Source organism: Pempheris klunzingeri, chromosome 5 (assembly GCF_042242105.1).
Source record: "Pempheris klunzingeri isolate RE-2024b chromosome 5, fPemKlu1.hap1, whole genome shotgun sequence".
Classification (NCBI taxonomy): domain Eukaryota; kingdom Metazoa; phylum Chordata; class Actinopteri; order Acropomatiformes; family Pempheridae; genus Pempheris; species Pempheris klunzingeri.
The window spans coordinates 17,234,762-17,250,365 of record NC_092016.1 but is presented as its reverse complement, the minus strand read 5'-3'; the positions used below and the strand labels follow the sequence as shown (position 1 = coordinate 17,250,365).

At 44.0% G+C, this 15,604-nt stretch overlaps 1 protein-coding gene across 1 annotated transcript in view; it reads left to right on the top strand.

The window, feature by feature from the left end:
• Positions 1 to 12,418, top strand: part of furinb (furin (paired basic amino acid cleaving enzyme) b) — a 67,843-nt gene extending 55,425 nt beyond the window's left edge. Inside the window, exons 9-16 of the mRNA XM_070831181.1 lie at positions 1,289 to 1,501; positions 2,981 to 3,081; positions 4,820 to 4,923; positions 7,531 to 7,648; positions 7,933 to 8,112; positions 8,356 to 8,483; positions 9,129 to 9,257; positions 10,292 to 12,418. Coding sequence (XP_070687282.1) covers positions 1,289 to 1,501; positions 2,981 to 3,081; positions 4,820 to 4,923; positions 7,531 to 7,648; positions 7,933 to 8,112; positions 8,356 to 8,483; positions 9,129 to 9,257; positions 10,292 to 10,998 — 1,680 coding nt within the window. The 3' untranslated portion in view covers positions 10,999 to 12,418. The remainder of the gene's footprint in view (positions 1 to 1,288; positions 1,502 to 2,980; positions 3,082 to 4,819; positions 4,924 to 7,530; positions 7,649 to 7,932; positions 8,113 to 8,355; positions 8,484 to 9,128; positions 9,258 to 10,291) is intronic.
• The last annotated feature ends 3,186 nt before the right edge of the window (positions 12,419 to 15,604 follow it).

Genomic DNA, 15,604 nt, shown 5'->3' with positions numbered 1-15,604 from the left:
GTTCTCCAAAATTAATGTGCTATCCGCTCACTTGCTTGTAACTGTAAGGGGAAGAAGAAAAGTTTTGATCTTTCAGTTTTACTCTGAATGTGTCGGGGTTGTTGCTTTCACACTCTGACGAAAGATCCGACTTGAATTGTTTTGCTAACTTTTGAATGACAGGATGTAATTAATGCTGAATAGAAATGTGAGTTGTGAGTAAATTATGAGTCATAATACCATTATTTATTTGGAACAAGTGCTTCACAGAGGAATAAAATCAAAGAAAGAGATTATAAGGTCAAAGAAAGATGAACAGGTACTTGCTAAATATATATTTCCAGAAGAGTTAAAACTAAAGCTAATTTGAAAAATATGTGTGCAAGACTTGTAACAGAGAAGACACTGAGGTCGTTCTCCTCCCAGAGGCTATTTCAGAGCTGTAGAGCCCTCACTGCCGATGCCCTGCTGTCCTCTGTCTCTGTCTCCAGCCCGGCTCCGGGGACAGTCGGCAGCAACTGGTCAGCAGACCTCGGGCCACTCTCAGCTACGTATTGACAGAAACGAGGTCAGCAGGGTCGGACGGGGGTAGGCCAACCCATGCCTTAGAAATAAGCAGTAAAACTTAAAAATCGATTCCCAAGGCCATATGTAACCGGCGCAGGGAGGTCAAAATTGAGAAAATGTGCAAAAATGTTCTGCATCTTGCGAGCACCCTGGCAGCTATGTTTTGTACAAGTTGAAGGCGCTCGATGGATTTCTGTGGCGTTCCAGTGAATAAAGGCTGGAGACAAATGCATATAAATAAAGGAAAAATCTAATCTTAGCAATGTTCCTAACTTGATAAATGGCACCTATTGTTGTATTGTTACTTGGGTAAAATAAGTCACCCCGAGACCTGTAGCCTCCTTTTGGCAGTCCAGACCCAACTGCACTAAACGCATGTCTCATATGTGAGTATATTTTAGTATATAGTGTACAGTCCCACTGCCAGATAATCATGCTGTCATTTGTCAGCCCCCTAAATTATATTCAGCTTGAGTAGATTTTGTAATTACATTTCTTCTGTTTGTTATCTGATGTTCTGCAGCACTAAGTCGCCTGACATTTTGATATATTAATAAGAGTTCTGCTTACAGCGGTTCACTTTTTCTGAACAGCGGCACATAAGTGACAAGGCGTTTAAGCAGTGAGACAAACTTATTTGTCAAAAGCAATTTTTCACACTTCAACCTCCTCTTGTCAGTTTCCTTCTTTGGGTGTCTGTAGATTCTAACTATATGGATGTGTATATGTTTCTGTACCACAGGGACGTGGCAAACTTGGCTCCATCTTTGTGTGGGCCTCGGGTAATGGTGGCCGCGAGCAGGACAGCTGTAACTGTGATGGTTACACCAACAGCATTTACACCCTGTCCATCAGCAGCACCACGCAGTCCGGCAACGTGCCGTGGTACAGCGAGCCCTGCTCCTCCACCCTCGCTACCACCTTCAGCTCTGGGAACCCGGGGGAGAAACAGATAGTGGGTGTATATACACACACACACACACACACACACACACACACACATACATCTTAGATATTGTGTAGGATTGTTTTTATACTTTAGCACATTGTAGATGTCAGCATTGCAAAAATAACTATACATCTCGTACTTTGTGCTGGCCAGGAGCTAGTTTTGGTACATCTAAAATGAACCCTTTTGGAGTTTACATGCACATTGATCGTGTCTCTCCCACCAGTGACTGATGTGTAACATACAGTGAGAAAAGCTGACAAATACTGAGAGATGCCACATGCTTCCTCCAAGCTGCTTGTCAGCTGAAGAAAGGCTTGCCTCAGGGACATAGAATAACATGAAACAACCATAAATCCGCTATTCCCTCTAAAATACACCAGAGGCTTGCTACAGGGAAGCAAACACAACTCATTAAATAGATGAGATTGAAAATGTATCACAGCAGTTGCTTTGTATTGTTGCTTTAGCAGTCAGAAGCGGCCGTTTGTTGTATCAATGGGTTCATACAGCTTCCTTTATCCAGAGCTGATAATGTTCACTATTGTCTGATTTTTGGGTCTATACTGTCAAATCACAAGCAGACAGGGCTTTTAAACAAGTCCTGTGTTATGTTAATTAGCTCATTTAGTGGACAGGTTTGGTCACCTGTCTATAAGCTGTTAATAATCAGTATAGGGCAAAAATATTCAATTTAGAATGATGAAAAATGTGCGCCTAGCAGAAAATGCTTACTTTGGAGTAAATATTGACTTTTTTCTCAAAAGAAGAAGAGAAGAAGAAGAAAAAAGAAATAGAGAACTTTGCAGATAACCAGAAAATTACAGTTACGTACCAATATAAATTTTCTGTTGATCGATTCATTCAGCCCCCAAATAAGTGAATACGATCAAAATGCATTTAATGAAATATGACAGTGTCTTTTTATCCTGTCCTGAAACCTAATAGTTGGCCTGTGCAGACACCTGCCGTCACTTTGTTTACTCCTTTGACACATCAACTTCTTTCCACAGATAATGGTCATTAGTGCCACAATCTGTCAGGCTAAGAGTTGCAAACCAAGAGTGTGTCCCCAGCCTTCACAGCTCTCCTTGCCCTCTGGCTTCTTGTCATTTCCGCCGTGTTCCCATCGTGACCCACACAGGCTTCATTAGGTTTCTGGTATTGGCAGAGGCCGTGAGCAGAGGTATACCCGGAGAGTTGACATACTTTCTGTCACCACCACCCAACCCAGCTGGGCTGATTTGGCTGACATTCACTGCCCTGGCTGTGACCTTTTGGCGGTTATCCACAGACCTGAGGTTGAACCCACCTGCCTACTCTCCCCCGCTGCTCCTTCTCCCCCTTCCCGTCGCCGATCGCTCCAGGCAGACGTTCCGTTTCCCACTATGATTTTCACTCAATGCGGAAAGCTCAATGTGTCATATTAACTGTGTCTCTCGCTCAGCATTTCTGTGCACTTCTCTCTCTTCTCCTGTCTCCAAGGTGACCACAGACCTGAGGCAAAAATGCACAGACTCTCACACAGGGACATCTGCTTCGGCCCCACTGGCTGCTGGGATCATTGCTCTGGCTCTGGAGGCCAAGTGAGTGAGCAGCACAGCCTCTTCTTATAACCGTAGAGCTATTTTTGCAGTCAGCTCTGTAGCCAATATGCTTTTACAGTCAGAAAAATCAGGAAAGTAAACACCTTTTAAACCTAATTTTAGTATGAAAGTCATTTATTATGCTCTACTGTGTACTCGTGAGAGGTGTGTGTGCGTGAATGTGCGTGTGCATGTGTGTGTGTATGTGCGTGCGCTTGCGTCTGTAGCGTGCACACGCGTCTGGGAGTCTGCGTTGGCCTAAATCCCAGCCTAGAAATTCTTTCCTCAGCAAATTAAGCTTTTGATAATCAGTTAATTAGCAAGACAAATCAGCAGTTGCAGCCCACACAGACGTCTGAATACCTGTAGGGCCGCAAGTGAAGATTTTAAACTCGAGACTGTATCTCATTATCGCTCACTCAGGACTCCAGGTGTCAAAATCCAAGTTTCTGTCAGCAGCTCTAATGTGATCTCCATTATGTTCATATCTTTAGTCATATCTTGTGTGTGTTAAGTCCTCTTATCAGTCAGCAGTCCACCACTCTGCATAATTCTCGTCGTTTCTGCATTAGCGATTAGCTGGCAGGTGTCAAATCAACTCCAGCATCACCTCACAGCACAGTTTCAGTTCAGGTGTACATCGTCAGTGTTCCGGGTTCATCTCCGCACTGTTACCTCCGATATCATAAGAGAAGGGCGTTTACAGACAGAGCGAAGGTTTACACCATGTAGACTATCTCTCATTTTCAACACCAAGCTACAGTCCCCCCCCCCCACGTCCACACCCCTCCTGACAGGCAGCAGTAATAACAGGGTTGCAAGTTTATCAGACTGGGACCACACTGGAATTCACAGAGATGGAATCATTTAATAGGCAGAGTGTTTGGGCTTTCTGGTGTTTTATTATTTTATTATTTTCCCCTTCGCTCTCGGCTGAGGTGACATTGAGTGGATGGGGGATCTTGTCCATTAATAACACATGAGAGGATGTGAGATGTGAATGCTGATGCGGAGAGTGGCGGAGGTGATGCGCCACCGTGCAATTCTGTGTTTCTATTTCTGTCAGCCGCGGTGTTGCACTTGGTAAGCAGTGTGATTCATGGTTTGATTATCTTAACCCACGGAGCAGTTTTTTTCCTCGAGACTCAAAGGTTTCTCCTCTGAATGCTCCTCTGCTGAGCCTTTTAATAAATCTCAATTAAAAAAAAAAAAGAAAACTTTTTTATTGGGCATCTACTGTGTGGAAGGTGACCCCATCCCTCAATCCCAGAGCTCATTAGAAACTATCATTACAGAGAGGTCTAGACTCTGTACTCGTAGGTATTGTATCCACCGTTCTGCTGTGTTCTCTGACCTTTCAACACAATAGGTAATGATGTGCCTTTAATACTGGTGATCTACGCAGGTGTTAAAACCATAATGTGAGCCCAAACCTTTGTTATGGTTGATTGACACACACCTCAGGGCCTCCTTTACTTCACAGTGTAATGTTTCAGAAATGTATGGCTGCCCTCACTGTATACACTTAGCTGGATCACATTTCAGGCGCGTCTACAGCCTCCTGACCTTTTCCATATCTCATAGCTCCTCACATTTCCTCTGCTGCTTTGTCGTACAGTTGAGGTCAGCGAAACCTGGGTTTTCTCAGTATGCGCATAATGTAGAAAGTAATACCTTGAGCTATTACATGACAGAAAGTCAATGGGGTTACTCTGCTTTCCTTCCTATGTCTTTTCAGCATGAACCTGACCTGGAGGGACATGCAGCACCTGGTGGTGAGAACGTCCCGGCCCGGGCACCTCAGCGCTGGAGACTGGAAGACCAACGGAGTGGGACGCAGAGGTAGAGCCTGACTTTTCCTAATGAAGCCCAGGTGGTATCACATGGCGTTTTATTTGTGCCTCTATCCCGAGCGCACGGTGGGACATTTTGAGCACAGAAAAATACTCTTAGTGAGCACAAGCGCCGTGTTTTATAGAGAATTAATTATCATGCAAAAAATAATTTATTTTAGGCAAACTAGAAATCTATTCTGTGCACTGTAAATGTGTTTGGGTGTTTGCTATCATGCACATAAGCACAAAATAATAACCTCTCAACATCTCTGCTCAGCTTATTCACATGCTCACCCAACGTGACAGAGCGTCACAGAACGGCACACAAGTTCAGCCAATCAAAGAATTTGGGTGAAGTAATTTGTGGTTAGCTGTTTTGTCTACACTCCAATCGCTAGAAGGATTATTGGTCGTTAGGAAAACAAAAGGAAGAGATTTACTTTTTTTTTAGATTTATTTTACTTTTTTTTCTATTTATGATGGCATCCACTGTTTTTGCATTTATTCATCTGAATACCATTAGTTCCCCATCTCCGTAGATGGAGAATTTGTTCCCATACAAATCATTTTATCTTGGAAAAGCATTCATTTCACATTCTTCTATTTACATACCGTCTGTATTACTGCAAGCAGATTCTCGTAACATTGTGCACATTTAAAACAATGAAATTGATTAAATCTGATAACCATTTTACAGCCTAGCTCTTCCTGAGCTTTTTGTTTGATGCTATTAGCTTCAGTTATTTACAGTTGAACATGGGAAGCATTCATCTTAGATACTGCAAAGGGTTGAAGGGGGGAAAAGACAGAAAGGTGAGCTGTTAGATGCACTGAAATAATTTAATATCACATTATTATTTTCACTCATTTATCATATCAAGTCAGCTAAAATCTAACCTTGTAGAAATGTACACTGCCCACTTGGTCCAAAACTTGTTTTTTTTTTTTTCCATAGCATGTCTTTCATATATTATTCTCATTCCATTCATCGCTGGTGGGTGGGTTTGATTTTAGCCACTTTTTCTTGACAGCCTCTTTGCTTGCTGACATTTGTACCAGTTTCACCAATGCCTGCGGTATCACATCAAAAAGAATGTCGACTCCAAATACATTATTAATATGTTTAAGAATTTCCTGCCAATAATGCACAATAACCTGGCAGTCCCACGAAATATGGACGTGATTGATGTCATTTATGCCGCACAGTTTCCAACATCTACCACCACTTCCCTGATGTTGTTTTTGCAAGGGCGAAATAAGAAAATAGAATATATAGAATATGTTTCCAACAGACTTCTCGGCATGTAGTTGAACTAGTTGAGCTCCACTGTGCTTGACAAATTCTTCTTCAGCCCTACCGTGAAAAATTAATATTTCCCCCCAACTCCCACTTCTCTTTCATATACAGTGTATTTCACACATGGACTGGAGAACGCCATTATGCACTCTGCAGATAATCTTATTACATGTTGTGGATTTGGATACTTTCATGATTCCTGACTCTCCTCTTTCTAAAGCGACACCCGCGTTCTGGTTGAAATAATGCTGAACTTGGCTGAATCTAGAGAAATCATTTCTTCACAGAACACGTTTTCTTTCTGTAAGGAGTCAAAGATCTGGAATGCGCCCTTGTGAAGACAGGTATAATGATTAGTGAGGCCCTTTGTGATGGATTTTTGTCAGATCTATTTGCAACAAATTCAGTATCGTCAGCAGACATCCGTAACACTTTAAATGAGTCAAATACATATAGTTTTACTGTCTCTTGCCAGGTTTTCAATTATATATGTATCCAAGATATATCTTTGTTTATCATCTTATATCTCAATTCATTATCTAGCTGTCATTGCTGCTATAGGTTCCCCTTCTGTTATTGTACTTTCAATTTCCTTCTATTATGTAGAGTCTACTGGTGTAAACCACTTCACTTTAAGCAGTATTTGCATCCAGCAGTATTGTCAGTGTTCTGTTCAGCCGCCTGCCGCACAACATAAGAGCCACCGTGTCTGAACATCAACCCACGTTAGCTTCCCTCATTTTCATCTAATTTACAAACATCAACACATAATTTGCCCTTGGCCACCGAGCAAACATTCAAAGAGAAAGAAGTGCGCTGTTAACGTCATTTCCCAGGCTAAATAGCTAATTAGCTGGTAAGCGGCAGCACATTACACAGCATGTAAACTTACCTGCAAATATCGCTTTGGTTCATTTAGATGCCGGTGTGGTCCTTCCTCTCCAGCACCACTGCTAACAACACACTGCCTGCCCGTTGTGTCTCTTGTTCTCCTGCCGGGGTTCAGCCTGCCAGCTGCTGTAACTCAAACACAGACACGCCCCTCCAGCTGGCTAAGACAAAGAAAAATATATTTCCCCCAAGACTTTCTCTTTCTTTTTAATAAGAAAAAACACTTGACAGTTAAAGTCAGTATTTTGAATTGAAGGAACTGCATTAATGATATCGGGCAAAGGATGAAGGAACAAATATAACACTAGTTTTACTGTAACGAGTGGATCGTTGACTGATTATAATTCCCCTGTTTGAGGTGTTATCTCAACATTACCACCCACCAATCTGCCATCCTCTGTATCCCTCCATCTTTTTCCTCCTCAGTGAGTCACTCGTACGGCTATGGGCTCCTGGATGCAGGTGCTATGGTGGCGTTGGCACAGAACTGGACCACACTGGGGCCACAGCATCAGTGTGTTCACACCATGCTCACAGAACCAAGGTTTGAAGTCTGGCTTGAAGCTCTGTGCATGTGTGTGTGTCTGTGTGTGTGTGTGTGTGTGTTAGTATGTGTGTGTTTGTATTTGTGTGTAAACCATAGGTACAAGTTTTAGTCTGATTGTGACCACTTGTTGTTCTACCATCCAGCTCAGCCCGATAGATGTCACCGTATTCTCCTCGGAGCAGGCACGGTCGCGTAGATTTGAAGCACAGTGCTATTGTCTGTGTCCATTTCTGCAGCCACACAACATTAACCACTCTCCCCTCCACTTGTCAAACCTGCAGAGACATCGCGAACAAGCTGGTGTTCAGCAAGAGCGTGGATGCCTGCTGGGGACGACCGGAGTACGTCAGCTCTGTGGAACACGTTCAGGCTCGCCTCACTCTGTCCCACAACCAGAGAGGAAAATTGGCCATTCATCTCATCAGCCCACTGGGCACACGCTCTACCCTGCTGTTCCCCAGGTACACAGCAAAACACACCGCTATACACACCATCAGCAGAGCCCTGATATAAATCTCTCTTTGTCTGCGTCTCTTTCTCACATGCAGAAGGACACAATGTGCATGCGCGTGTACCCCCCTTTTACTTGTGCTCAGATACTCCCACAAGTACTGTGCTGTCTTTGGGGGGAAAAAAAAAACCCCACTGCTTTTCTACCACAGAAAATAATAACAAGCATGCCATGTCTCACCTTTTACTTCCAGGCCCAACGACTTCTCCTCCGAGGGATTCAACGACTGGGCGTTTATGACCACCCACTCGTGGGACGAGGATCCTCGAGGAGAATGGACCTTGGAGATAGAGAACGTTGCGGCTAATGGACGTGACTATGGTAACCCCACTCATCACCATTAATTGTTCAGTCTGGTCACATCACATCAAACCTACATTCATGCCAGCATTCACTGCCCCCTCATCAGCTCAAGTCCTCTTGCATATTTTTCATGCTTCTCTAAATAGCTTCTCCTCGGTCCTTCCATCTTTTCTGTCCCATTCCCTCTCTAATGATTCACTGCCGAGCAGCCCTGAAAGACACATCCGGATTAAAACTTTACAGTCGCTGTGAAGGGAAACATTCGTCTGCAAGAAAGTTGGCAGCCACATTTTGATTATTAACTCGGGGTATCTTGAGAATTTTTGAGAACCACTGGGCTGCATTTTCTTTCAAAAGACAAACAGCAGCCTATCGTCAAAAAGAGTTAATTTGTTGAGGCCTAGAGCTTTCCTGTGGCTTTGTTGACTCTGGGCAGCCAGGGAAATGAGATAGGAGCACATCTCTTCCTCTGCTGCTGTTGATCCTCCTCCAGTGTTGTGTTTGGTCAGCTCTCATCACTTGTCTTCCACCCCCATATCCTCTTCTCAGCCAGTTCACACTGTTCCCTCTCTGAGAAGTGTTACATTAATATTCTCTTCCACATTTTAATGCCCCTCTCTCTCTCTCTCTCTTTCTCTCTCTCTGCCTCGTTCTCTCTCTAAGGTGTGTTGAGTCAGTTCACCCTCATCCTGTGGGGCACTGGGCCCAGCGTCGTCAACCCCTCGTCGTCTGATTTCCCCCGACCGTCCAACAACAGCTGCAAGACCTTTGATGCCCAGCAGATCTGTATCGGTGAGATCACTCGAGCTTCCGCCACCCAAACTCTGAGCGGAGCCACTTAAATCTAAATGGGCTCATTCGTATCGGTGCTGGCACTCAGTCGTCACAAAACAGGCTTTTGGTCAGACTGCGTCGGGTATCTCGACTTGTGAAAAGCAAATGTTGTGAATACAGATTGCTGATTTACAAGCCTCTCGTGCATTTGTTTATGTGCGAACTATGAATATTCGCAGTGCCATATGTCACGTATGGAGCAGCAGCAGGAGAGATTAGATCTGTGTCACTGCGAAAGGTGCTGCGCTGTCAACAACTGTCGAGAAGGATGAAAGCCAGATGAGGTCACTTCCAAGCATTCGGACACTTTCTTCAAGAGTTACTCAGTCAACATTTTATTTTACAGGGCCCCAGTTTGTCATGACTTCCCCAGAAATTAAGTGGAAGATATTTACAGTATGTACAGTTCAGCAAATATAAAGAATAAGATTTCTAACAATTAAATCAATATTTACATTGGTTTAAATGGATCTCGGTGTTTCCAGCCATTAAGATTTTCGCACTTTCCTCAAGGAAATTCCCCTGGAAATCAACAACTGCTTATGGACTTATGTTAGTATATAATTTATGGATTTCAACAATCACTCAAATTCTGTTGTTATTATGTGCATTGTCTCCGAATTCTATTTCCCTATAATTAGAAAAGAAATCTCATTAGAGCTGAAAAGATTAGTCAGTTAATTCACAAGTTATTTCCTTGTGTTATATGACTGTACTGTACTGAAATATTTGGCTTCAGGACTGTTGGCCCAATAGAAAAAAGCTATTTAAAGAGACTTGGAAATGTGGGAAATTTTGATGTTTCACTATTTGTTTACCTTTAACAGACCAAATGATTACTCTGTGAATCAAGAAAATAACCAGGAGATTAAATGATAATCAGAAAAGTTATGAGGACATGTGAAGAAATTAATGTGCTTTTTGTTGTGAGTTATTGGATCGCATGAAAACATTAACCTCCCTTATGCTCTCGTCTCCTGCGCTCCATCCAGAGTGCAGCCCCGGCTTCTCCCTCTTCCTCCAGGGTTGTGTGAAGCTGTGTCCGCCTGGCTTCACCTCAGGGCAGCAGCTCCTCAACCTCTCCCTGGAGAACTGGGTGGACTTGTCCTCCATCCAGGCCTGCCTGCCGTGCAACTCCGCCTGCCTCACCTGCTCTGGCACGGGGCCTGCAGACTGCCTGTCCTGCCCGCCTCACAGCCACCTGGTCCTCACCTCCTGCCTGCACCAGAACCAGGTCCAGCGAAAATCACCACTAGCTGGGGGCCTCCAGGGTGATGGAGCCCAGCCAGAGGGGGAGATCCCAGCAGCTGCAGACGACAGCAGAGAAGGCGAGGAACCTACGGGGTTCAGCGTAGCTCCGTCCAATCAGCTGCCCGCCATCGTGGCCGTGCTCAGCTGTGCCTTCATCCTGGCTGCCTTCGTCGGCGTCTTCCTCTTACTGCAGATGCGCTCAGGAGGCGCTCCTTTGGGCTGGAGGACCAAACTGCCCTCTTTGTACCCCGAGACGAGGGGAGTGCGGATGGGCTTTGGTTTCGGCTTCAGCCAAGGTCGAGAGAGGAAGGCACGGATATGCTACAAGGGGATCCCCACTGTGTGGGGGGACGAGGACATGATTGCCTACCAGTCTGAATCAGACAGCGAGGAAGTGGAGGGTCACAGCGAGAGGACAGCTTTTATCAAGACGCAGAGTGCAATCTAGCTGAGACTGCATCTGCTGTTGTGTCCGACGCCGCGGCCTCCTGGGTCTCAGCGGCGTTTAGATCCGACTGTGTGGAGCAGATACATGAAGGCGAATCACACAAGCTCAGAAAGAACAGGAAACGCAGGCCTTACTGTCCCATCAGCACCCCATCCACACACATTCAAGAATCGATATTTTGTTTATTCATGTATTTATTTACATTTGTTCATTTAATTAATATATGTCAGATGTAGTCATTATGCATTTGACTTTTCCTCACCAACATTAGGTGTTATGCAGCTGTCTTTGTTTTACTTTAATGACCTGCTTGGTCATATTTTGTCCAATGGGGTTTACAAAAATCTTGTACTGCACCACATATGTGTGGGAATTAAAGTGGCCGAGGTAACCTGACTCCTATTTGTTCCTTAAATCAACTCAGTAGTGCCATTCATTAGAGCTCCCCTTCCAGGTAGGTATGCGTCTTTCAAAACCCCAGCTTCTGAAAAAGAATGTAGTCTCTAGGCCCAATAACCAATTACAGCTTAAAATAACCCTGATGACATCATCTGGGTTGTTTTTTTCAGACTAGCTGAAGAACTAAAGAAGGCATACACACATTTTCACAGGCTGAACTTGACGTTGTGTAAAATGAGCGAAGTGTCCCTTTAGCGTGCGCATTACCTTCCTAAATATGCATCAAACATCTGGCCAGCAGCACAGGCAGAGCTCTGATAAATTGACGTTGTTATATTTGATCAGAATCCTGGCAGATTGTGGTTCAGGGGTTGTGAAGTTGACTCGCTGTTCATTAATGGCAGCAAAACTTTAAATTGAAGATTTGTGCAGCGCACTGGCTCGGCATAATAAAATATTCCGCAGGCTGTTTGATAAGTAGGAAACCGGAGGATACTCTGTTTTCAATCAAGGCACAGTGGAATTGCCACCAGCACGGACATATCAGATATATCAGTCACAAAATCTCGTTGACTTGCAGGAGAGTAACACCGTTTTGAAATAATAACAAAAAAAACACTTGGCCCAAAGCTGCTTGGCTGACCTTTATAACATTTTTCTTCCTGGTTGTTGCTTGTAAGAAATAAGATCATTTTCTCTTCATTTTCCCTACAGAGCATATATTGATTTTGGGGCTTCTCTCCCTGAACATCTTCATCCCTCCCTTTTCTTTTAGGAGCGCTCCATACATTGAAAGACAAATTCACGCCTTATTTCCCATCTACAACAGTGCAGACTCGCCTCTACACAAGTTGAATCAAAGCCTATGGATCTAAAGGCCAGAATGGCTGAAGAAACGAGGAGATCTTGTATCACATTTTCTATGTTTGTTTTATATCCTTTTTTATTTAACAGACAATGGATGTTAATATTGTGGAGATCAAGTTTCATGCTGGAATAAACTGACTTTGGCTGTTGCATAGATAAACTGTTTCTGTCTTTACTGCCAGATTTGAAAACCTTTGGGGTTTTATGCATCTGAAATTCAGCCTCACACACACACACACCACCTATGAGAACAGATGGCTCATCACTTCTTCATGGCCGTATATCATTGTTGCAAGCGTGTTTCCTTCACTGCCGGCGTTTAGCTTTAACAGTGTGCCAGTATTCCTGCACTATTTCCTCCCTACTATCCGCTTACTGAAGAAACCGAAGAACGTCAATATGGTGGCCCCTTAAAGTTTAAATTAAAATAAATAGAAGAGGTTTTGTATGCTTGCGGGAAAACAATGCCCGCCAGTAGCAGCTTTGTTCATTAGCAGCTTTCCTCTGTAACACCCTCTACAGAGGTGGGTAACTGGGTTCATGGGTGAGGGTACAATCATTCTGTGGCCCATAATTAGATCTGCTGGGAGAACTTGCTGCACCCCTCATATGCACTGTGCTTTGCATTACATATTCTGTATGTGTCAAGGTAAAGGTGTGTGTGTGTGTGTGTGTGTGTGTGCGCGTGTCCAGATCTGGTCTGAAAGCCTTTCATCTCTTTCACTATTTTCATGTTTCTGTGAACGGCTTTCTCTGTTTTTTCTGTACAGTCATTAGCCTGTATTAATTAGCTGTCATGTTCTGTACAATGCTATCTGCTAACGAGACTTGGATTAATTAAAACAACAACACATCAGCACCCCATTAGCCGATTTCACATCCAGATCAATTGGACACCGAGCTTCCAGTCTCATTATTTCAGCTGGTCAAACATTATTTGTGTGTCTGCGCTGATTCTGATGCCCAGAGACAAAGCCGGGTGTCAGCTCTCCCTCCTCTCTCCGTTCACAGAGGTTGAGCAACTCAGTTGGCACCAGCAGAGTCTGGAGTAAAAAATGCAGAGGCTGAGTCTCCCCAGGGTGCCTCCACAGGCCTCATTCCCACCCCCCACCCCCACAAACACACACACACAGAGCTACAGTACAGTGATCACTCTCAGGCATCCCTGCCACCACACTTTTCCTTCCTCTTTATCTTTTTCTATGCAGCACGAACACAAACACTACTTTTCATGTTCACCTCATGCTCAGCACTGATAATCTTCAACACCGTTGCCTCACAGAGGGGGGGACATGACTGAAAACATGCTACTTTTAACTACATGTGGATTACAGCGTGAGCTGCTAAGCCGGGCCTCTGCTCAGTTTATTGTCGGTTTGACTCCTCGACAGCCAACCACTGACAAGTAAGGCATTGGACAGTCTAAAAGGCCTGAGATCTCTCAACACTTAACTGAGACTGACAGCGTCTGTAGGCACAGACTCTGCTGACTCAATGTTGCCCCCTACTGAGCTTTTTTACTGATAGAAGATCTACAAACAGCATGAACATATAGTAGGGCGTTAAAGAGACTGAAGGAATTTCAGATCAAGAGAAACTTTTAAAAAGAAAATCATTGTGTTTCCATCTTTATTCACTCCTTATCTCCTCTGTCCTACCGCAGCTTTAATCCGTCATGAATAAACAAACACAGACGAGACCTTGCCTTCATATATTACCTCTGAACAAACGGAAAAACAGCGCTACAACAAATATCACATTTGGAAAAAGAAAAAAAAAAAGACATTTATACAGAGACCCGGACACACGGACACACAGCAGGAGGGAGGGTTTTGTCAAGGTTAGAAGGCGGCAGGAGAAAGTGCAAATTCAAGATGCAGTGAAGTCTGGTCAGGACAGGAATGTGTAGCTGCAGCTGGAGGAGGGGGAGTAGGAGGGAGGGAGGGAGGGAGGGAGGGAGGGGGTCTGCAGTGCTCACAGTGAGAGAGAGAGAGAGAGAGAGTAAGCAGAATGTACTGAGCAGTGGAAGACCAGACCTCAAGCCAGAGGAGGAGAGCAACAAAGCATCAGACCTCCTGAGGAGAATGAAGATGATGACCGGTTAAAGTAATGGGAGGCGGTGGGGCAGGGCGGCGCAGTACAAAGGGTGACACAGGTGGGCTGTGAGGTGTCCGGCCTCGGCTTTGGACACAGATGACACCATCCTCCGCAGCCGCTGTGGAGGCGGAGACGCACCAGAAAAAGGCTGAGTGCCTTGAGACGGCCTCAGGATAAGAAGCACTGTGGAGCTGAAATTAAAAAAAAGGAAAAGAAAAAAAAAAAAAAAAAACCTGCAGCTCATTTGAAGAAACTTATTTCCTTCTGTGTTGAGGAGCCCTGTGTGTGATTTGATACGACTCGTTCTAAAGGGGTCAGTCCGCCCAAATGATACATTTTCTCACTCAAGTCTTGACATGCGGATCATTTACCTGAAATGTTTTAATGCACTGAGAACTAAAAAATAAATTCCAGGGAAACCTCAAAGGAAGATATAGTTCAGAAAGGACTGAAAATTTACAATTTTCAAAACAACAAAACAATTTTGGTGATCATTTTATCATTTACCAGGCCAAGTATTCAGGTTTTACCTCCTTAAATTAATATGTGCTCCTTTTTGGTGAAAAGAAATATTTAAAAAAAATAAAATAAAATCTATAATTTGGATTGTTTGTACAAAACAAGTGACTAAACAGTTAATCAGTCATAACAGCTATAAATAGATAGGAGCAAATCTGCAAAGGCCGAATCTGCTGGAGCAAATATTAAAAATTTTTTTTGTAATTTGGGTGAACCAACCCTTTAATCTTCAGCAGGAGCTCCCTTGGTCCTGCTGCTCGACACCGACACCCAAACCGATCGGTGATGCCAAACTGTACTATGGATGGTCCCTGATAGTGCACACTGTGACCTTAATACACCCAAAAACAAAACAAAAAAACCCCTCAAGTATTCACATCAACATACACTACAGACAGACAGACAGACAGACAGACGCTCACACACACACACACACACCGATATATCTGCCACGTGGTATATATGAGGTATAGTCTTTGTCTAGTCCTCTACTGCATTCAGCATGGTAAACAGAGCCACCCTCTGAGCGGTGAAGTACAAGCACAGGAAAGATGGACAGGGGCTCCGAAATGACCTTCCACAGTTTTCACATCGGCAAACAGGAAGCTCGGGGAGGAGGAAAGAAGTGAAGGAATGAGAGTGTTTGAACTATCTACAAGCGAAAAACGGCGGACAGAAGGTAAACAGTCGCCCGATATGATTAATGGTCGCATTGTTATCGCGT